Raw genomic sequence first — 22,240 nt, forward strand, 5'->3', positions numbered from 1 at the left:
TGGAACATGATTATAAGAGATTGGTTAGAAAAGGAGGAATGATAGGATGCGAATCCCCTGGAAATCTGTTTGACCTGCACATTAAACTGACCATATTAACTAGGTCTTTATTCTAGTTCTATGTACTAAAGAATGCTTCCATGTCCAATCTTCTTTTTGGCTTCAGACATCTTGAATGTCTTTTATGCATTCTAGTCTCAACATTCACTTCAATTATACAAAATAGGTGATCTTAGCCTTCTGGCCTAATATGAACAGACCTATTATTGTCTACAACAGATTGCATGTGTATCCTTTTAGAGTTGTAGTTTAAAAAAACAAGAAGCTGGAAACTCAGTACAGCTGTCTGAACCAGGCAGTATTGCAGCATTGTTTACCCTTAATACTGTGGTCTAATAAAAACTGAATGAAAACCCTGGTGTTGTACTTCTAAAACTGACAGCATGAGTACCCTTAACATTGTGGTCTAAAACAAACAGTGAATATACTTCTCATTGTGGTCTAAACATTAAGGCATTAATACTCTTAATATTCAGGTCTGTTTGCCTCATAAATTTTGAAGCTCTTATCATTCTGATATCACTTTGAGAGTATACAGCTGTCAGCTTAAAGTAGATCTGCTTTCTAAAAAGCTTTATCATTCTGATATCACTCTGAGAGTATACAGCTGTCAGCTTGAAGTTTGATGTAGATATGCTTTCTAAAACGCTTTATCATTCTGATATCACTCTAAGTATACAGCTGTCAGCTTGAAGTTTGATGTAGATCTGCTTTCTAAAAAAGCTTTATCAGGGCTCGCAGTATCTGCCTGTGCCCCTCTCCCAAAAAAAGGTAGCCACATTTTTTTTAGTGACAAGACTTATCTCATCTGTTTTTCAGCTTGTGCTTCTGCTATATTTTAATCACATAATGCTCTGATTTTTTGTACCCTCCCAAACCCTTCCTTCGTCCCCATGCTATCTTATTTCCAGCAGAATGCCTTTTAATTCCTATGTCCAGCCCTATTTATCCCTAATACATGCATCATAAAATAGCAAGATGTTTTAATTTTCTTTACTGAAGTCTTTTTTGTTCAGTCTAATGGTAACACAAATAGTCATACCTGTTTCATGGTTAGTGTAATTACACAGTGCAGTTAAGGATACTAAAATAGTTAGACGAAGGTAGGGGGGGGTCAGAAGGTTCTTTCTTATTTTAGTTTGTTCAGAGGACAAGCGCTCGATCATCTATACACATTTTATAAAATGTTATGTGCATCTTAACAAAAGCATGACTGAGAATGTGCATGTTCATCGACAGGTAAACCCGTATCTGGCTAATCAAAAACAGCACACACTGTCATACAAAACACACTGCCAACAGATCTGAAAATATTGAGATGCTAAAAGTACCAGTACTTCGCCAAATTGTGATGGACAAGATATATAACCAGCAGTACAAGGGAGTCATCTGTATTTTTTTCGGACAGCTTTATTCAGGTTGAAATTTAAAAAGTCCCAACATATTTTAATTTCACTGGATCATATGAAATTTGTATTATAACAATATTGTCCCATAGGCTGATTAACTAGTAGAAATTTTGGAGGACTAGTAAATATTGGTTGGTACTAATCCGTGGATTAGTGAGATATGTTCCATTTCTATACCCCTGAAAATCTAAATTGTGCAGTTTTTGCCTAACCAAAATTATCAATAACTTTAGTTGAAGTAAAACTGTTTTGGAAATTAATGAAGAAAGTAAAATTTATTTAGCTACTTTAATAAACAAAAAATTATACCAAGATTATCTTTTTTTAGCAGTAACAAATTAAATATATAAAATTCTTTTCTTTTCTTGTGAGAGTAATTTTTAAACCCTTGTATGAAGGATTCACTTTTATGAAAAATGCCATCAAACAATAATTAAAGTGCTTTCTGACCGCTCCCCCAACTACCAACCCAGTAAAACATTTGTCAAGTATCTGAAAGCTATACTGTAATCAACATTTTGTAAATAAATTTAATAACTAAATATACCTTTGATTAACTCACAACTGATGTATGAGAAAATATAACGATAAGCACATTTCTTTTCTGGAAAATGGTGAAAGATTAAGGACAATCATGTGTGGTTCATGTCAGGCACTATGTCAAAAAATGTATAACATTCATTAAGTCTGGATTCTCTCAAAACCTTTTTTTAAAACTTCTGCAAACTAAGTGTTACCTGTTGCACGAAACCCACTACAATCAGTATTAGATCAAAGACTTAATAATTTGAAATAACAATGGGCAAACATGAAAAAACCTTACTCTGAATTCGATAAAGGTTGCACATAAATTTCAAAATGTTCTTGCAAAATCCTTAATAATTGGCATCTCTACTTAAGATATGTTTTGCTTTCACTTAGAAAGTTATCGTATGATATGTCACAATCAAGCACTTTCTTGATAATTTATTAAGTCTAAATTAAAAAGTTTTAAATTACTCATTTGCTTTCTTTGAAATGGTATACTTAATCCCATCATCTTCAAGTCTTACTAAATTGAATACATTTTGGACGTAGCAATTTGTTTTTTTAAGGTAAAGATTTAACTGAACATTAAAGTTGAAAGTAAAAACAGAAAATCAGGACCATGAGTTATCTATAAAGAGAAATGTTTGCTAATGGGAACGGTGTACAAAGGTTTAAACGAATTGATATCTGTAAACCAATATCTTAAAGTAATGTTTGATAAGACTTCACTACAGTAGATAACATTTTAAACTTTCAGGTAAATGGGAAACAGCTCAAGTTATTTTCACCTAAGTAACAGATATATTTGAGTTACATGATTTATTATTTATTGCCTAAATAATGAAGTATCTAATATTAACTCACTTGAACTAGGTTTTGTACTACACTAAAATTAAATGTGCATTTTAAACAATTAAAAAAAAACATTTTAGACTAATGGATATAGTTCAAGTGATTTTTACCAACCTGAAATTTCCTAACCGGTAAATTATTTTGTATGATGGTTCGCTATTGCACTAATATTCCACTTGTGTATTAAACAAACTGATTTTGCAATGATATATTTTCAATTTAATCACTGATATGCTACATATCAGAAAAAGAATTATTCATCGTATAAGCACCAATATGGGGGTTTTTAAATGCCTTTTTATGTTATAGTTTTCTAACTGTGATGTATGTTCAAAAAAGGAATTTAAAAAAAAAATGCTATGCAGTCCTTGAAATAATCTTATAACTTATTAATCTGATTAAAATTAGCTTTACTGGTCTACCAGTAGATCTAACAGCATTGCGTGGACTCCCATGTCCAGGTTACATTTCATCTATAAATAACAATTTTAATATTGACCAATTACACTTTGCCTTTTATAGCGTTATTCGGGAACATATAAATTCTAAAAATATTGGGCGAGACTATTTATGCAATAGGCGAACTTGTTAGTCTATTTCAACATTAAAAAAACAGGGAGAAAAGTGCAGTAATAAACTCTGGATTGTATACTAGTATAAACAGATTTTATGGCTATACCATCACAGGGTTTCCCCACCCCCCCGTCTTGAAACAAATTTTATATAAAATTTTATATTGCAATTAGTTTCCGGCATACTTCGTAATTCACCCGAATCATTCTTTTGAAATCACTGGCATGATTTTGCAAGTAAGGTTTTGATTGGTCGAAAGAAAGGTCAACTAGACATGAGCTCCAATGGGCTGTCGTTAGATCCACATGTAATAATGGAGCTAATTTTAATTAGATTGATAACTTATTAACTGCATTGCACATTTAAAGATAATAAAGGATGGTTTTCTAGCATTTTTATGTATGAGCTTGCTAACTGCAGGACATTCACAAATAAAAGGCTTGGGTTTTTTGGGGCATTTTTATGTTATATCTTACTAACTGCAGTGCATGCTTAAAGATAAAATGTTGTTATGCATTTGGGTAACTGTAGTAAAAATATCAGGACGACGTTCTCGTTTTAAACATACTGCTCTTAAAGAGATTTTTAGCCTGCTATTACTTTTCAGTAGTCACATGAATTCCATCAATCGCATAGAGCTCTGACGAAACAAAATGTTACACAACAAAATACAAGATTAATTCAATATATTTATTTCATAACAGAATTTTTTCAACAAAACGAGAAACTTGAAAGTCAACCTACAAAATGACAAGCTTTCAATTACCAGCCCTTGTAGTTTGTCAGCATTCAGCACTGCTGATCTAAAAGCTGAAGAGAAAAAAAATTGTGTGTTTGTGGAAAGGTGCAGAAAAATATTAGGTAGGCGTGGTCAGCTTTTTTCTCTCTTTTTTTTTACTACATTCATCTCTATGATAAAATATCACAGACCATAGGAGTTCAAAGTTCATGGGAAACACTTTTTCAGTTCCGTGCCTTGTTATCAAAGAACCCAAATAGGAAACTGTTTTTAAAAAATTATTTTATATATATATATATATATATATATATATATATATTATTTTCGTTGAATAGTTGTACTCGATATAACAATCATGTGAAACAAAATTTCGGTTCTGTGACTTTACCAACACGCTACCCAAAACAATCGTTTCCGTGATGAAATCTGAAGGCCTGATGTCATGTACCATATACACTTTTTTACCTACATATTAATTTTTTTAATAATAAAAAAAACACTGATACACCGGGACAAAAAAAGTAGAGTCAGCCCTTTTTTCTAGGTAGGGTTGGGTTCCCAGAAACACATTTTTTTAGGCTTCAGCTTCTTTTTTTTTGCCAAAACATATCATTGTGAGAATGTCATGACAGCATGTATTTCCACCTTTGTCTCAGCATTTCTTCCACACCACCCCAACGTACTTTTTTGAACTGCAAGGGCTGTTTATGAAAGCTCCCTAACCCTTCTTTTGCTAAATAGAGAAGAGCACTCACCTGAGAAACTGAAAAGAAAAAGCTTCACGAGTGAGGATTGAATCGGTTAACAAGCAGCACTTACCTTGGTGTGAAAAGCTACCTCTATGATTGTCGTCACAGGTCAGCCGTCTCCATGTTGTCAGCACCAGTACCATTATTCTGCTGCCCAGAATGATTTTCTGCCGAGTTCACGTCTTCGTCAACCTTCCTGTTTTCCACCTCGTTCGTCTGGTATTGTCTTTCTGGGGAATGGCTTACTTCATCATGCTTCTGGTCATCTTCAGACATGCTCTGTTTCTCTCTTGACTTGCTACGTTTCTCCGCAGACATGCTTCGCTTCTCTCTAGACTTGCTTCGTTTCTCTGCAGATCTGCTCCGTTTCTCTCTAGACCTGCTACGTTTATAGCTTCTGTCTTCACTCCGCTTCGCTGTCAAAAGTTAATGTTATTTATTCTCAAACAGATCACAGAGTTATGTTCACAATCGGTAACCAACAACACAAAAAATGAATAAAAATTACCATTAGTACTATTAGTTAATTGGATGTCAAACATTTGGAAATTTTTGACTCGTAGTCTTACAGGAAACACACCACATTTTTTCCATTAGCAGCAAGGGATCTTTCCTACAGAAAGGACAGCACATACCACGACCTTTGATATATCAGTCATAGCAGTGTTCGAGATTAACGGTATCCCAATATCCCAGGGATACCAGACTTCAATAAGCCAGTATCCCACTGGGATACCATATAAAAAAATAATTAAATCCTGCGTTTTTATTTTTCGCTGAAACAATGAAAGTCATAATTTATTGGTGAAGTTAAGTAACAGTATTTTCCAGCTCGTACCCAGTCTAATACTATGCCATAACAATATCTCCCCCAACTCGTACCCAGTCTAATGCTACACTGAAGAAATAGCGGCGTAGCAATAGACAAAACTACTAAGTCGCTATTGTTTTTATTTGGGATAATTATTCCACATCTGCAAAAAATTGATAGGTCTACAGGTAGGTTTATCATTAATAATGTAAGAAACACTTATAGATTACTGCTAAATATTAATTTATGTCAGTATTATGCAAAATTTTTTGCTAATTCCGTTTGATTGCGAATTTTACGAATTCCGCAATTTCAATTACGGCATAGGAATATAGACTGGGAACGAGAACAGTGTCAAACAAGTTTGTTACAATGTTATTTATGAATTTCATTTAAGTGGGATACTAAATTCTCAGGTGCGATACCAAATTTTGAAATATTAGTACCCAAATGGGATACTGCCCAAAATTTTTAATCTTGAACACTGGTCATAGTACACTGGGTCCACTGAAGTGGTTCAATTTATTGACACAAGCACCTCAGGCCTACTGAGCTCGATCCCGCCCCCAGTTTTATTAGTATCAAAAGGGCAAGTAGTAAACAAAGTTAAAAGTTTGCTTTGTTCAACGACACCACTGGAGAACATTGATTAATTAATCATTGGCTATTAATTGGATGTCAAATATTTAGAAACCCACTACATTTTTTCATTAGCAGCAAGTGATCTTTTATATACACTGTCCCACAGACAGGAAAGCACATACAACCTTTGACCAGTTGTGGTGCACTGGTTGGAACAAGAATTTTATAGTCTACCGAATATTCATATTTTGGAGCTCCCATCCATATCTTTACTAAATTAACTACCTAATATTCTTTTTTAACTGTTCTTAGCATGGATGCTTTCTGCATTACCTTTATCCCTGCTATTGCGATCTTTACTCCGTGATCTTCGTCTGCCATCGCGGTCTTTGCTTCGAGATCTGCGTTTCACGTCTCTTTCTCGACTCCGGGTCCCCCGTTTCGAGTCCCGGTCGCGACCCCGAATCCGACTCCCTGATCGTCTCCGCGATCTGCTCCTGGAGCGCGATGAGCGAGCGGATCTACTCGACCTGTGGCGGTCCTTGCTTCGTGAATGTTTTCTGTGCCTGCTCCTACTGCGTGAACGCCGTTTTCTGTAATACAATATCATTCAGTAATTAATAAACAGTAATTAATAAGCAGGGAACATTTTGTTTTCTAAATTTTGATTAGCTACAGTGCTGATTAATTTAAAAATTGATTAGCAACATCTAGTTAATGTTTTAAAATTATGAAAACTAGATTTACACATTTTTTAATTTAATAAACATTGAAAATTCTAATTTACAAAATAATCCGAACTATCCAATCAAAACTCAAGGAGGAGCTAGACTTTCTAATCAATATAAAAAATTTACTCAACATTAATTTTCTAAATACGAATACAACAGGAAAAAACTCTACCCCTTTAATCTAAACAAATGTGTTTAAAAAGTCAAATATATATCGGGGGTATATATATATATCACTATGCAACATGTTTAACAAGAAAAATTAAAGTTAACCCATATCAGCATCACCTGCAAAATTTGCGTACATGCATTGATCATTTCTACCAAATAGAAAACATATTTGGAAAAAAAGAGAACTTTTAGCTACTACACACATCAGGATGACCAGAAACGTGATATGTACACACACGATATTGTCAACAAACAAAAAATGTATTTAACAGGTAATTTTAACTGTTAAAACGTCTGTTACTCAGAAACATATTACAAAAACAAACACTACTAACCTCTCCCTACTACGATCTCGTCTATCACGACTCCGCGACCGTCGACCTCTACTCTTTGATCGACTACGATCCTTTCGCTTCTTTTCTCTTTCTTTCCTTCGTTCTTCTCTTTCCTTATCCTCTTTTTCCTTTTCTTTTTTCCTCCTTTCCTCTCTTTCTCTCTCACGTTCTTTCTCGCGGTTTTCACGTTCTTTTGCCAGTTTTAGTTCCTTGGCCTCCCTTTCTTCAGCTTCTTCTCTGTGTTTTTTCTAACAGAGAAAACAAAAAGAAAATGTGCTTTAAATTACAGTACAAGCTGCAATAATAATGTTTAACCACCTAAATTAATGCACAATAGAAAAATAATTCTGCTAGTTTTATTCTGTCTAGTAAGTTAAAACACGACTTTTAACACATTAAAAAAATATATGTAGTATAAATCAAAATCAAAATCCATCATCAAAATGCAGTAAGTGTAATCAAAGACTATTTTAACAAAGTAGGCCACAATAGTATATCAGCTTTATGTTATGTAGTAACATTTAATGTGTGTATTTTGACCCAGTATTTTAACAAAGTAGGTTCTAATAGTATACCAGCTTTATGTAATGCAGTAACATTTAACTTGTGTATTTTGACCCAGTAACAGCATTCACAACTTCCACCGAAAGTCCCCACTAGAAATGACAATTTTAGTTATTGGCTATTAAAGGTATTTAAAAACCCCACAATACCAAAGACACAATAAACACGTGGCACGTGAGCCGCCCTACCTGCTTGTCATCAACATAGGCCCTAATTCGTGCATATCCAGTGTGTTGTCTACCGTACAAGTGTTCGTCAATACGCTGCTGAGCGTCCCCGACAACGAGGAAAGCACTACACACACTGCACACTTCCAGTGTCTTTTCGGGCTCAGCCCACTGGGGCCCGGAAGGGTTCTACAACATGAAGAAAAGGACAGAACATTACGACCTCATTGAAGGACACTCACCTTGAATTTCTCAACCGTGGCTCGCACAGTAGCATAGCCCGCATGCTGCTTGCCGAGTATGTGCTCGTCCTGCCGCTGGGGCATGTCTCCAACGATCAAGAACGCACCGCAAACTTCGCACACTGACATTTGTTTTAGCGGCGGTAGCTCGGGCATTGGTTGCTGTCAAGTAAAAAAGACAGATCCAGTAATTAATCTACGAAGCAGGGTGGGTCTGTGCGTAGTGTAAAACATACCATTTTGGGGTGGGGTTTTTTAACAGATGAAATTTGGGTGCTTAACAGTTCTGATGTTCTTAAAGCCATGTTTTACAGATAAACTGAGTGGTTATAACAGTCCGGTTGTTTGTTTCAAAGCTACATTTTACAGATGAACTGTGGTGTATACAACAGTTCTGTTCAGGAGTTGCAGGTTTCATAGAACACATCCACACAAGCACTGTTTGATTGCAGATGGCAACCAAATTGCTATATTACCGAGTAAACTGACAGCTGAATAAACAAACAAGTCTGCACAAATACTCTTTGATGACAGACGGCAATGAAATTGCTGCATCACTGTGTAATCCGACAGCTGCATAAACAGTCTTCTGAAGATGGCTGTGTGTGAAGGCTACCAGGCACCTTAACTCCTGCCACGCACTGGCTCTCATCAACTTAGCCACTTCAAATTCACAAATAGTAAGTTTGCAGTTTGTCACTTCATTATCATGAAGATCACTTTTAGTCGCAGTCCTCCCCCACTTAGGCACTTCCAACTCACGATGGTTCAGTGGCAGTTCTCAAGTTGCTCACTTCAAACTCAACGAAGCTTTGAACTTTGTTACTTCAAACTCATGATGGTTGAACAAAAACACTCAATTTGGTTACTTCACATTCATGACAAATGGTCTGCGAAACACTGCTTCAACGTATTCATTTCCTTTCAGGAGAAATTCACCATTTTTAAAGTACAAGTAAAACTATTTTTCTTATTTCAGAAGAAATACTTTCTCGTGTTAAACTTTAATGAATTTAGGGAAATGTCAAGTTGAACTAATCGACCCAATATAAAACTATGTAGATTAATTACTGTGATCTCTCTTTTTCACTAATTCAGATCTCCTCCAACTTGTCAATGACAAATCTACTAATCACAATATAACACAAATGGAATAAAACATATATACATGCAAAACATTGCACATTCATCTCACATTTTATGAAATCAATGTGAACGGGTTTATTCTTGAACTGCAGTCAATAACAGACAATTCCCACACAATCGTTTTGGCTTCGTACACAAAAAAATATAGTATATCCAACAGCTATTTCTTAAATATTATATCTGAACTATGGTATTTTTTTCTTTTCTTTTTCAATTTAAATTTTTTTACTAGACTCTTATGCATCCAGCTTTACATTCAGAAATGTCATCATTGAACCAAGTTTCCAATGTGAAACTTGACATTTTAAACCTCCATTTTTCACAATTTTACAATTAAAACTGTAAGAAAGCAACTAACATAACATACTCTTGATGTGTGTAATATTATGGGAGATCTTAATGAGTCTAATTACCATAATTAAATTTACAGTAGAACTAATTAATAGTTTTAAAAATATAAAAAAACACAACAAAAAACCCACTCTACAATCATGATCACTGATGTTAGTTTATGACGCTTTTATAAAGTTTATTTTCACTTTCACTCGACTATGAGTAATCCCAACCATCATCTTCTTTAAAGGTTGTATTATTAGTTATTTTTGGCAAATACATCTTTTTAAACATCTACAACTTTCATTAAATAATGACATGTACAACATGTTTTAAAAGAAATATTTTAAAATTTTAAAAAATCAATCACATATTTTTGTTACATCATCAATAACATTTACACAATTATAGACTGTTGTTTTCTTTTGATATAGCAATACACAATTTAAATATGAATACCAGTCAGTACATAGCCAGGCGTGGCAGAGTGTAAAAAAACTAATAGTGGTACGGCTCGAGGTTGCAAGACTCTTCTTTCAAATACACCTGTGAAGGGCATTTTTGCCGCCCCTGGAGCGAGTTTGATTGTTATTCTACCAGATTCTAGTGTTCACAGAATCAAGATAGATAACTCATGTGAATTTTGATAGCAGTCGAGAATGGGGTTTTACGGTAGTTTTTTAATCAAGAATGGGAATGAAATAGTAAATGCATTATCAAAAATTATTTTAAAAAAAATTATACTGTAACATTTAAACAGCCTTGTCTGCACAATGTGGAAATCAGAACTATTTTGGTGTAATAAAACATAGTAATAATATAGTTGTTTTTAAATTTGAATGAATGACATGTTGCCACAATATCCATTTTCAGAATGCTGTTGGCGATTACTAAAGCAAATGTGTTTAAAGAAAATCAATCTAATGACCAAAGCACTTCAAGTGAGTGCTCTACCAACTGAGTTAAATCCAGCCATCATTTAAGAAAATGTTAACAAGCCAGCACATACCACCTTTTATGTGCCGGTGTGGCTAAAAGGACTTTTGCTGATGACCTACATTATATGTAATACATAATAAATCAAAGAAACTTGCACAATGAAGGAAAACAAAACTCTAATTTTTATAAAAACAACTCCAGGATTTTCATTGGAACAAATTTTGCTTTAGGCCAAACAAAAAAATAGGTGTGTTTCCAGTTGACCGACCGTCCCTAGTTTTACCCCCCCTCCCCGACCCTAATCTTAAACTGAAAAAAAGAAAAAAGAAAAAAAAAAGAGGACAACATCACCAAACAAGAGTATTTCCTTCCTTGCACACTGTTTACGTACTATTATACGATACATTTTGCACATGTAATTCCCTTCCGAAAAACATCGAGAAATTATGGAAAAGCTTTTGTAATAGAGTTCCTTCCCCTGATTAGCTACCACCGAACAGCTTAGTCGGTCACGGAAGTAACCAAATGTACGAACATAGCCTTGGTACAGGTTATTTCGATTAAATATAATCGTATCAATTCAGCTTAATTCTCATCTTCACTTAAATCAACAGGTCTTATTATTAATGCATCTCAAATGTTTGCATAAAGTATTTAAATTAAGAACAACGAAATTAATACAAATGTCCCATTAATTTAAGGAAATACACAAACAGTGCATACCAATACTACTATTACTACTACTACAACAACGACAACAATAACAATGATAATGATGATAAATAATAATAATAATTATTGGCCTTAGCTAATTTTCAGATATATTTAATATTTGTTTGAAAATTATTAAATGTAGTTAATTTAGTGATATTTTTTATTAGCCAGATTAAAAATTGTATCCACTTTGTATAAAAATTAGCAATTGGCTAACGAGTCCTTAAAACTCTTAAATCTCCGAAATGCACCCGATATAGTAGAACCATTATTAGATTTTGGACAGAAAGTGTTTGAAATGCACCCGATATAGTAGAACCATCATTAGATTTTGGACAGAAAGTGTTTGAAATGCACCCGATATAGTAGAACCATCATTAGGTTTTGGACAGAAAGTGTTTGAAATGCACCCAATATAGTAGAACCATCATTAGATTTTGGACAGAAAGTGTTTGAAATGCACCTGATATAGTAGAACCATTATTAGATTCTGGACAGAAAGTGTTTGAAATGCACCCGATATAGTAGAACCATCATTAGGTTTTGGACAGAAAGTGTTTGAAATGCACCCGATATAGTAGAACCATTATTAGATTCTGGACAGAAAGTGTTTGAAAATTTCTGAGAGCAAACATTTACTGATAATACAATAGAAGTACATGTAGTACAACAATAAAACAAAGAAGGAAAAACACCTACCATTTCGAGTTGGCGCCTTTCTTCACGTAACTGGTCACACAGCTTCATAACACCTTGAGCTTCTTCGACCTTACCCTCACACCCCAGCTGTTCAGCCTAAAGAAATACACATTACAAACTTTGTACAAGCAACACAATCACGATTATATAACATTCTACCACAACTTTTAAAAATACTTGATTCTAACTGACCGCCTACCTTAAATTAGGTTTTAAATTTATAACTACTTCTATCAATTAGGCTACTTTATTCAAGTACAAATATGAATCAGTGTTTGCAAACAATCATGATTGCAGAAACAAAAAATCAGCAATCTGAGAGTACCACTAATGGGCCTAACAAATTTCAGCAGCTCATAAGTTTCCAGAGACATAACCGTCAAAATAAGGCAAATCTAATTAACGAGTTAATTACAACTGCTATGTACCTGATTAACGAGTTAATTACAACTGTTACATACCTGATTAACGAGTTAATTACAACGGCTACGTACCTGATTAATGAGTTAATTACAACTGCTACGTACCTGATTAACGAGTTAATTACAACTGCTACGTACCTGATTAACGAGTTAATTACAACTGCTAGGTACCTGATTAACGAGTTAATTACAACTGTTACGTACCTGATTAACGAGTTAATTACAACTGCTACGTACCTGATTAACGAGTTAATTACAACTGTTATGTACCTGATTAACGAGTTAATTACAACTGCTACGTACCTGATTAACGAGTTAATTACAACTGCTACGTACCTGATTAATGAGTTAATTACAACTGCTAGGTACCTGATTAACGAGTTAATTACAACTGTTACGTACCTGATTAACGAGTTAATTACAACTGCTATGTACCTGATTAACGAGTTAATTACAACTGCTACGTACCTGATTAATGAGTTAATTACAACTGCTAGGTACCTGATTAACGAGTTAATTACAACTGTTACGTACCTGATTAACGAGTTAATTACAACTGCTATGTACCTGATTAACGAGTTAATTACAACTGTTACGTACCTGATTAACGAGTTAATTACATAGACCCAGTGATTTTCCGCAATCGCGGAAAACGAACGGAATTCACGGAATTCCCATTGTGAAATGGAATTACGATTTTCCACGAAGTAAAAAAAATTATTACCATTTTACTATTGTCACACACTGTAAAACTGACGATTGGCCCATGTGCAGTACTATTGGCAAATGCGTAGTGTCGTATTTACCAGGGCTACATTCAGCCAGACCAAGCGGAAAAACGTCCACTAGACTGAATTATACGCTTCACGGTAATGACCACTTCGGGAACCAGTCAAAATATGTTTGCAAACGTTTAGCAAAAAACAGCTGGTTGAACGTTGCAACGTTACTTTATTTCCGCTGTGTCATGCACATACTTCACATTGCAGACGATGTTAGACTGTCAAAGCGGTGATAAAAATAAATGTTTATGTTTTGTTAACACTAAGCCCCGTTGAATAAAACAGTGCACTCAGTTGTTGGACAATTATGCTTTATGTATTTGTTATAACTGTAACCTCTGCTCCGATTTTTTGCTACTAATATGAAGGCCTACTTTGATTTAACAACAAATAGCACCGCATGTTGACGCCAGTCAATTTTCAGACCCTTATTTTGGTTTCATACAAAGTAAATAAAACCAAACCAACGGTATTTTTTTAATGATATATTTGACAATAGGTACTTTTTATGTTTTTCATCTTTTAAAACTTAAAAAATTAATATTTTGTCAAGAATTATGAAAAATTAAAAAGTAAACAGTGTTTTGTCTGCCTGTTATGTTAATTTGTCACAACTTATGTTATTTAAATTGTTAATTAGGCCAACATATTGTATCCTGAAACGGAAATGAAACGGAATTTACAAAAATATGAAACGGAAAAAAAATGTTTTTTTGAAACAGAAAACCACTGGGTCTAATTACAACTGGTATGTACCAGATTAACGAGTTAATTACAACTGCCATGTCCCTGATTACCAAGTTAATTACAACTGCCATGTACCTGAATAACAAGTTAATTACAACTGTCACATACCTGATTAACGAGTTAATTACAACCATTACGTACCTGATTATCAAGTTAATTACAACTGTTACATACCTGATCAACGAGTTAATTACAAGTGTTACGTACCTGATTAATGAGTTAATTACAACTGTTACGTACCTGATAGTTAATAACAATTGTTACCTGATTAACAAGTGAATTACAACTGCCATGTACCTGGTTAACAAGTTAATTACCACTGGCACGTACCTGTTTAACGAGTTAATTACCACTGCCACGTACCTCATAAACCAGTTAATTACACCTGCCACATAACTGATTAACAAGTTAATTGCAACTGCTATGTACCTGATTAACGAGTTAATTGCAACTGCTATGTACCTGATTAACGAGTTAATTACACCTGCCACGTACCTGATTAACGAGCTCGTTGATCTTCTCGGTGAGCATCTCAGACTTGTCTTCCTTAGCACCGGGAAAGCTTCCATTTAGCTGGAACAAAAATAATATAGACTTTCACACATCCTATCCTCATCACCCAGATAAATCCCAATCAAGATACTACTGTCCTAAACCTGTGCATTTCACATCTTCTAACCACAATACTTACTCAGAGCTGCCAACCCCTAGCCAAAAGTGAGTGTAGCAAATGATATTTGAGCGTAGCATGACCGAATGTCATAAATAGCAGCAAAAGAAAACACCAAATAACTTTGAACGCAAAGATGCATTATTCATTCTACTAGCATCACATACGGTTGTTCTCTTGAATTTTAAGTTGAAAGAAACTGCTATATAAACTTTCGAGACAGATCCTGTTACAAATGAGTCTTTTTTTTTCCCCCAACGCAAACGCTCATTGGTTAATAATGAAGACTACGTCATAGCAACCGCAAAAGACTGGGTCATGCTATTTTTAGCATAGATAACGCTTGTCGTCGGTTAAGGGATACGGACATACCCGAAATGTAACGAATGTTGTCAAATAAGTCAGGCAATTTGAACAGGATTATGAATGACCAGAATTTTTTTTAAAAACAGCATTGAAATGCAATAAACCCAAATTAACTGTGGTGCGATGATGTGATCAATACTAAATTTGAATGCTTATATTCTTTTTCAAGTTAAAATTTAAATTACTCTATTCATAATTGGTATACGTTCACTTGCAGTTTTCTATAGTCACGGCATTCAAGCATAACATAACTAAAGAACAGTTCTTTGAAGGTTTTATAGTACGCGACACTGGGGTCGGTCTGTTAATGAATACATCTTACTATAACTGTTTTACAATGGTTTTTAATCAACAAATTATATGTTGGAATAATAAACCAAAAAAAAAGCCACAGCAATGAGGAATTCAGTTTTTAGTTACTGTATTCCAAGATTACATCCAATTTTTAGTATAACTGCCAGAAATCGCCCGTTTTTCAACTGTACTCTACTCTGTAGATCTATAATTTGTGATAAAGATAATACGTATATCCTTGGCAAATAAAACATAATTTGTTAGTAGAAACTAATCATCCAGTTATGTTTATCTGTTGCAAAAGTTATTACTGGTTTTCATCAGCTTATCATATTGGATTTTTTTTCAACTGAGCGTAGAAATTTGGGCATGAGAGTAGCAAACGTCGACTAAGTGTAGCAGTTGGCAGCTCTGCTTACTGCAATTCTTTGTCACTAATCAAGGTACTTTTTCAATTGGGCAATTATATTTTAAAACAAATTCCAAGGAATAGCATGATTTTAAAAAATATCTGGCTACTGTTCCTTGCATAATATTATGGACCTCAAAAACAGCTGCTTATAGCTTCCTACTCAGCATTAAGTAAACAAATGAATGCTCAAAGCAGCTGCTTATGGTTCCCTACATAGCATTACGTAAACAAATGAATGCTCAAAACAGCTGCTTACTGTTCCATGCATAGCATTAAGTAAACAAATGAATACTCAAAGCAGCTGCTTACGGTTCCTTGCATAGCATTTAATGCCAGTCGCTGATGTCCTCTTCGAATTCTTTTTTCCACATCAGCTATCAGACTTTGCAAAAACCGCATAAAATCTTCTTCATAACCGCATTTTTGAAAACGGGAACTTTGTTCATATCTAAAAGGACAAAATATGACATGCTCATAAATTTGTACATTTAATTTCTTTATAATAGAAGTGCACGACAACAGTTAAAAATTTAGTGTGTGTATCATCTTGTTTCTATTGCAGAAAGGGCCACTAAAACATTTACAAATACACAATTGCAAATTCATAAATCTTCAATGAGCATTTAGTACATTTGATCAAATACAAAGTAAAGCCGGAGAGAGAGAGGTCGATACAAAATATCATGGCACAATGTTACTTACTCTTTTCTAAGTATATCATCATGCACCTTAGGACACTGGCCTGCAAGAAAACAACAAACAAAACTTTAATCAGTCATGGCAATGTATACACAAACCATAATAATGTACAGTAATTAATATTTTAAAGATTAATTTAAAGATACGTTATAAAGAAGTAAGTTAAAACCAGACAAAAATGTTTTAACCAAGATGACATTGCATATGCTTTCATTTTCAATAAAGACTATTCACTTATTTAAAAAAATAATAACTGAAAATCTTGCATTAAAAAAGATTTCCGGCTAAAATTGTCCTATTTGCTGTGTTGTGTATGTGTTGAAAATGATCTAGAATGACGTCAAAGAAAGTTTGGAAAATTTAGCAGAGGTACCTGTAGTTTGTAAGATGCTTTGCAGTGCTTGTGTGAAAGCAGAAGTAGGAATAACACTCTACTCATTATTAGGAATACAAAGTAAACAATAAAATTAAATACATTTAAACTGTATAGCTCATGGTTAACCATTATCTTATATATAATTACCCTTTAATAGTACACAATAATGTTTGAATATGTACAGTAATGTTTGCTACGCTAAAACCCTGATTCACTGACCCCAACCCTAATCATCTTCAACCCTGATTCACTGACCCCAGCCATAACCCTCTTCAACCCTGATTCACTGACCCCAGCCCTAATCCTCTTCAACCCTGATTCACTGACCCCAGCCCTAACCCTCTTCAACCCTGATTTACTGACCCCAGCCCTAATCCTCTTCAACCCTGATTCACTGACCCCAGCCCTAATCCTCTTCAACCCTGATTCACTGACCCCAGCCGTAACCCTCTTCAACCCTGATTCACTGACCCCAGCCCTAACCACCCTCTTCAACCCTGATTCACTGACCCCAGCCCTAACCACCCTCTTCAACCCTGATTCACTGACCCCAGCCCTAACCACCCTCTTCAACCCTGATTCACTGACCCCAGCCCTAATCCTCTTCAACCCTGATTCACTGACCCCAGCCCTAACCACCCTCTTCAACCCTGATTCACTGACCCCAGCCATAATCATCTTCAACCATTATTCACTGACCCCAGCCATAACCACCCTCTTCAACCCTGATTCACTGACCCCAGCCGTAACCCTCTTCAACCCTGATTCACTGACCCCAGCCCTAACCACCCTCTTCAACCCTGATTCACTGACCCCAGCCCTAATCCTCTTCAACCCTGATTCACTGACCCCAGCCCTAATCCTCTTCAACCCTGATTCACTGACCCCAGCCCTAACCACCCTCTTCAACCCTGATTCACTGACCCCAGCCCTAATCCTCTTCAACCTGATCCACTGACCCCAGCCCTAATCCTCTTCAACCCTGATTCACTGACCCCAGCCCTAATCCTCTTCAACCCTGATTCACTGACCCCAGCACTAATCCTCTTCAACCTGATCCACTGACCCCAGCCCTAACCACCCTCTTCAACCCTGATTCACTGACCCCAGCCATAATCCTCTTTAACCCTGATTCACTGACCCAAGCCCTAATCCTCTTCAACCCTGATTCACTTACCCCAGCCCTAACCATCTTCTTCAACCCTGATTCACTGACCCCAGCCCTAACCCGCTTCAACCCTGATTCTCTGACCTCTGACTTCAGCCCTAACCCGCTTCAACACTGATTCACTGACCTCAGCCCTAACCCTCTTCAGCCCTGATTCACTGACCCTAGCCGTAATCCTCTTCAACCCTGATCCTTGTGATTCTTTAGAAATCTGATGGATTTATGAATCACAGTAGGTTATCCATGTTAAAATGGTCAAAGAATCATTTCTGAAAATGACTCCATTAAAATGAAATATATTTTTACTGAGATCAGTTTGAAAATGTACCTAACTGAGTTCAGTTAAAAGATGTACTTTTGAGATCACTTAGAAAATGTACTTACCAAGATCAGCCCGGGTGTTGACAAACAATTCATGTGGACAGAAGCCACACAGGAAATATTTACAAATCTACAAATAATGAAAAAAACAAAAAAACATGAACATACTTCATTTACTAGATTACATAACTTAACAGTTCACAATATATAGTAAAACAATAATTTTATGCAGTGTTTAAGCTGTTGTTCACCATATCATCAAATGTGATTTAAAGTTAAATTTGGCAAATATATGTTCGAAAACAGTGTGTTTATTATGCACATAGCTATCTTTTTGTACTAATTATGTTTAGCTAAATGTTACTGCTTTAATGAGGCTATATCAGGCATGACAATGACACTTGATGAAATCAGCTGAAAGCTTTGCGAACTGTGCACAAAGCGGACAGTACACGGCCAAAGGCCGTGAGGGGTGAGGGTCGAGGAGGGGGGATTCCCCCCCTCCACGTGTGGGGGTTCGGGGATTTTTCAAAATTATGATGTGAACCGTAATTAATCAAGTCATTACAGTAAACACACAGTGCCTTACTTGGAATGTCACATTTTCTAACAAAATTGTGATTCCTCTTCCTTAGCCAATCGTTTTACCATGTTTAGCCTAATTAATAATGTTCACACGCTTACCGCCATGAAAAGCTTTAAGTAGTGCAATCATTATGGCTCTTGTGATTGGTCACATCTGTTTCATTTCGTTATGCCCATCCAATGGTTAGTGATTTTACGTATGGGGTGCTATAGTGTCGAACCAAAGCCTGTTGTTTTTACAAGTGGTGGTCTCGATTACAGGTCTAAAGTGTGAAGTAACCCAACACGGCACGAAAGCAGATTAGAAATATTTAGAAAAATGTATTTAGACCATCTGAGTGACAAAATAAAGGTACCTACACAATAGTCATGCAATCCTTTTGTTACCACACTTGTCATGTTGTTTGTTAAGTGACTATCAGTAACGATCTTTGATACCAAGATGAGCTGTGATACCAATCAAACAATTAGTGTACAAACAGGCCTCAGCATAAAGTGGTACTTTGAACATGACTACATTTATGGAAAGTGGACAGTCAGGGGTTCCAATTTTTTTTTTAATATTACTTGCCACAGGGCAAGTGCCAATCAGATATTTACTTGCCTATATATTTTCCAAATTGCCCAAACTTCTTAAGGTAACCAATTGTGTTACTCCTATTTAATTTAATTTAATACAATGCTTAATAATGTAATAATCTTGAAAGTAATTGGTTTAATTGCACAAATAAAGAATTTTTCCAGTAGGTTACAACACTTACCCAGGAAGTACTAAATATATATGTCTGTCCAGTAGTATCCACTGTCTTCTCTACTTGTTGATTTAAACTTTATTTTTTTAAATAGTGTCCATTTGTTGATTTAAACTTTGTTATTTGTTTAATAGTGTCCACTTGTTCATCTAAATATAATTATTGTGTCACTGTCAATGTATGTCTTTGTGACCACTTGTTGTATGGCTGTGGATATAGTGAGATCCCTTTCCACTTTCAAAATTGTTTGGGGATTTTGGCCATGTGTCATTATTTTAAGTATATTATTTAACACTCTCTGCCCCAAAACACTTCTCTAGGATGTTTTTACCCTCAAAGCTGTTATTCTGCAAATGTTTTTAAATAGTGCAGGCTTGGTAAACAACAACAGGGGAAGGGATGTACATCAATTGCAGCCTTGTATTTTTAATTTATTGAGCATAATTTATTTGTTAAAAACTATTAATAAAGCAGAAAAAAGAATATATTCATGTATGCTTAGATGGCATCACACCATCACGATTATGGCGTAGGGCTAATAAAATCTAACTTGTCACGATTATGACGTAAGGCTAATGAAATCTAACTTCACCTCACATGTTCATTTTACACAAAGTTGAAAGTTTTATAAGAATACAGTTCATAATATTTATGTTTTGTTCAAATGAACTCGGAAATTATAAACTTGTTAGTAGCACTTGCTGTATGCCCCTGTTCATTTGCAAAGAGCAGATTCCAGAACCGCGTTAATGTCTAATTTAATTTGAATATGACAATTTTAAACTGTATCCTACTTCATATACCATGTTTGCAAGGATTAAACATTTTGATTGCACACACAAGGAATACATATTTATTTTTTACATTAGCTGTAAAGCATATTGGACGCTATTTCCAAGTTTGAAGATTTGCAGATGTTTAGTTAGCATAATGAAGCTTTTTAGTAGTAGTTTGGTTGATCAGATTTCCTTAGTTTCTATATTGTTAGTGGATGACTTTTATATTTGCTATGGGTGTTCCGCAAATGCATTTGGTGTCACTACTAGTACTATTACCATATGGATTTTTAAAAAGATTTTGTTACATCACTTGATATGAGTATATGAATAAGAGTGTAGATTTTAGTACTATGTATTATGTAGGTTTATACTAAAGTGTTTCTTGACAAAATATACCAAAGGCATTAACGGAATTACAAACCTATGGTAACAGAATTATGTAACATATGTTGACAGCTATAATTTTACTAATAATGCATGAATTTGAAAGTAAATGTGCATGATTATGTTCATTAACATTTACTCAGAGAATATGAGTTGATTCCTTGATTACATATATCTATGAACCTTCAATTACATGGCTGCTGTACACAAGTTCATAGTGTATATTACGTAAGTGTCATATTTTTAGTGTGACGGTATCCTCATAAAATAGCTGGGCAATTCCACGAAAAATGACACCTTTTGAGTGAAATTTGTTTTCACTGTTATGCCTTTATTTTTCACATAGAATTATTTGTTGATAATCAATAAACCATAAAATACTCATGTTTTAATCAAAACCGTGTCATGTGACCTGGCGGCTATCTTTAATTTGTGCTATTTCCTCCTAAGAATAGAACCCAAATTGCATTGAAATCTTTTTTAAAAATGTAATTAAAATTGTATGAATATCATAAAGGTAAGTATTACATTTTGTTTCTAAGATCTTAATGGTAATTCCCAAACAACACAAATTAATAAATTTGGAATAGATTTTTATGAATAAAAACTTGAACTTATAGTATGACCTCGTTGCATCAGTTACCTTTTGACATCCTTATTGTGAAGGGACCCGTTATCACGATAAGGACGAGACGATTGGAGCGCAGCATAACACATACACAAGTCGACATTTAAAATAATTAACGTTTGAGTTTCAAACAGACAAGAAGGGACATACAGTGGCTCAACAATGTCATTTTAATACATAAATAAAACTTGGCTCTAAATGGGACAGGACCGACTTGGTCGTAAAATGAACTGGGGCCGAATTATTTCCAAACGCTTGATATTCAAGTTAAGGGAGATAACATCATAACAAAGTATTACCCCCAACTTAACGTCACCGTGTTTACTCTTGAATACTGGAAAATCGTTATTCATAGTCCGATTAACATGTCTCAAATTTTTATTTTTCAAATAAATTATTGATAGAATACACGTTTTATGGAAGATAAATTGCTACTGGTCCACTGTGTTTTCCGATGTCCAGTTTTGTTTACAGATTAAAGTAAAATTATTGGACAGTCGCCAACTGGCGA

At 34.9% G+C, this 22,240-nt stretch overlaps 1 protein-coding gene across 2 annotated transcripts in view; it reads right to left on the reverse strand.

Moving 5' to 3' along the window:
- Positions 1-22,240, reverse strand: part of LOC121378316 (luc7-like protein 3) — a 31,580-nt gene that overhangs the window by 3,378 nt on the left and 5,962 nt on the right. Inside the window, exons 2-10 of one of the 2 annotated variants that reach the window (XM_041506425.1) lie at positions 18,665-18,731; positions 16,740-16,779; positions 16,347-16,485; positions 14,791-14,868; positions 12,345-12,440; positions 8,293-8,460; positions 7,541-7,788; positions 6,637-6,896; positions 4,981-5,326 (exon numbers count right to left, since the gene is read on the reverse strand). In XM_041506425.1, the coding sequence (XP_041362359.1) occupies positions 5,013-5,326; positions 6,637-6,896; positions 7,541-7,788; positions 8,293-8,460; positions 12,345-12,440; positions 14,791-14,868; positions 16,347-16,485; positions 16,740-16,779; positions 18,665-18,731 (1,410 nt within the window). In that variant the 3' untranslated portion in view covers positions 4,981-5,012. Of the gene's footprint in view, positions 1-4,980; positions 5,327-6,636; positions 6,897-7,540; positions 7,789-8,292; positions 8,461-8,513; positions 8,676-12,344; positions 12,441-14,790; positions 14,869-16,346; positions 16,486-16,739; positions 16,780-18,664; positions 18,732-22,240 lie in introns of both variants that reach the window. The other variant, XM_041506426.1, reaches the window with a different exon arrangement.

Source organism: Gigantopelta aegis, chromosome 8 (assembly GCF_016097555.1).
Source record: "Gigantopelta aegis isolate Gae_Host chromosome 8, Gae_host_genome, whole genome shotgun sequence".
Classification (NCBI taxonomy): Eukaryota; Metazoa; Mollusca; class Gastropoda; order Neomphalida; family Peltospiridae; genus Gigantopelta; species Gigantopelta aegis.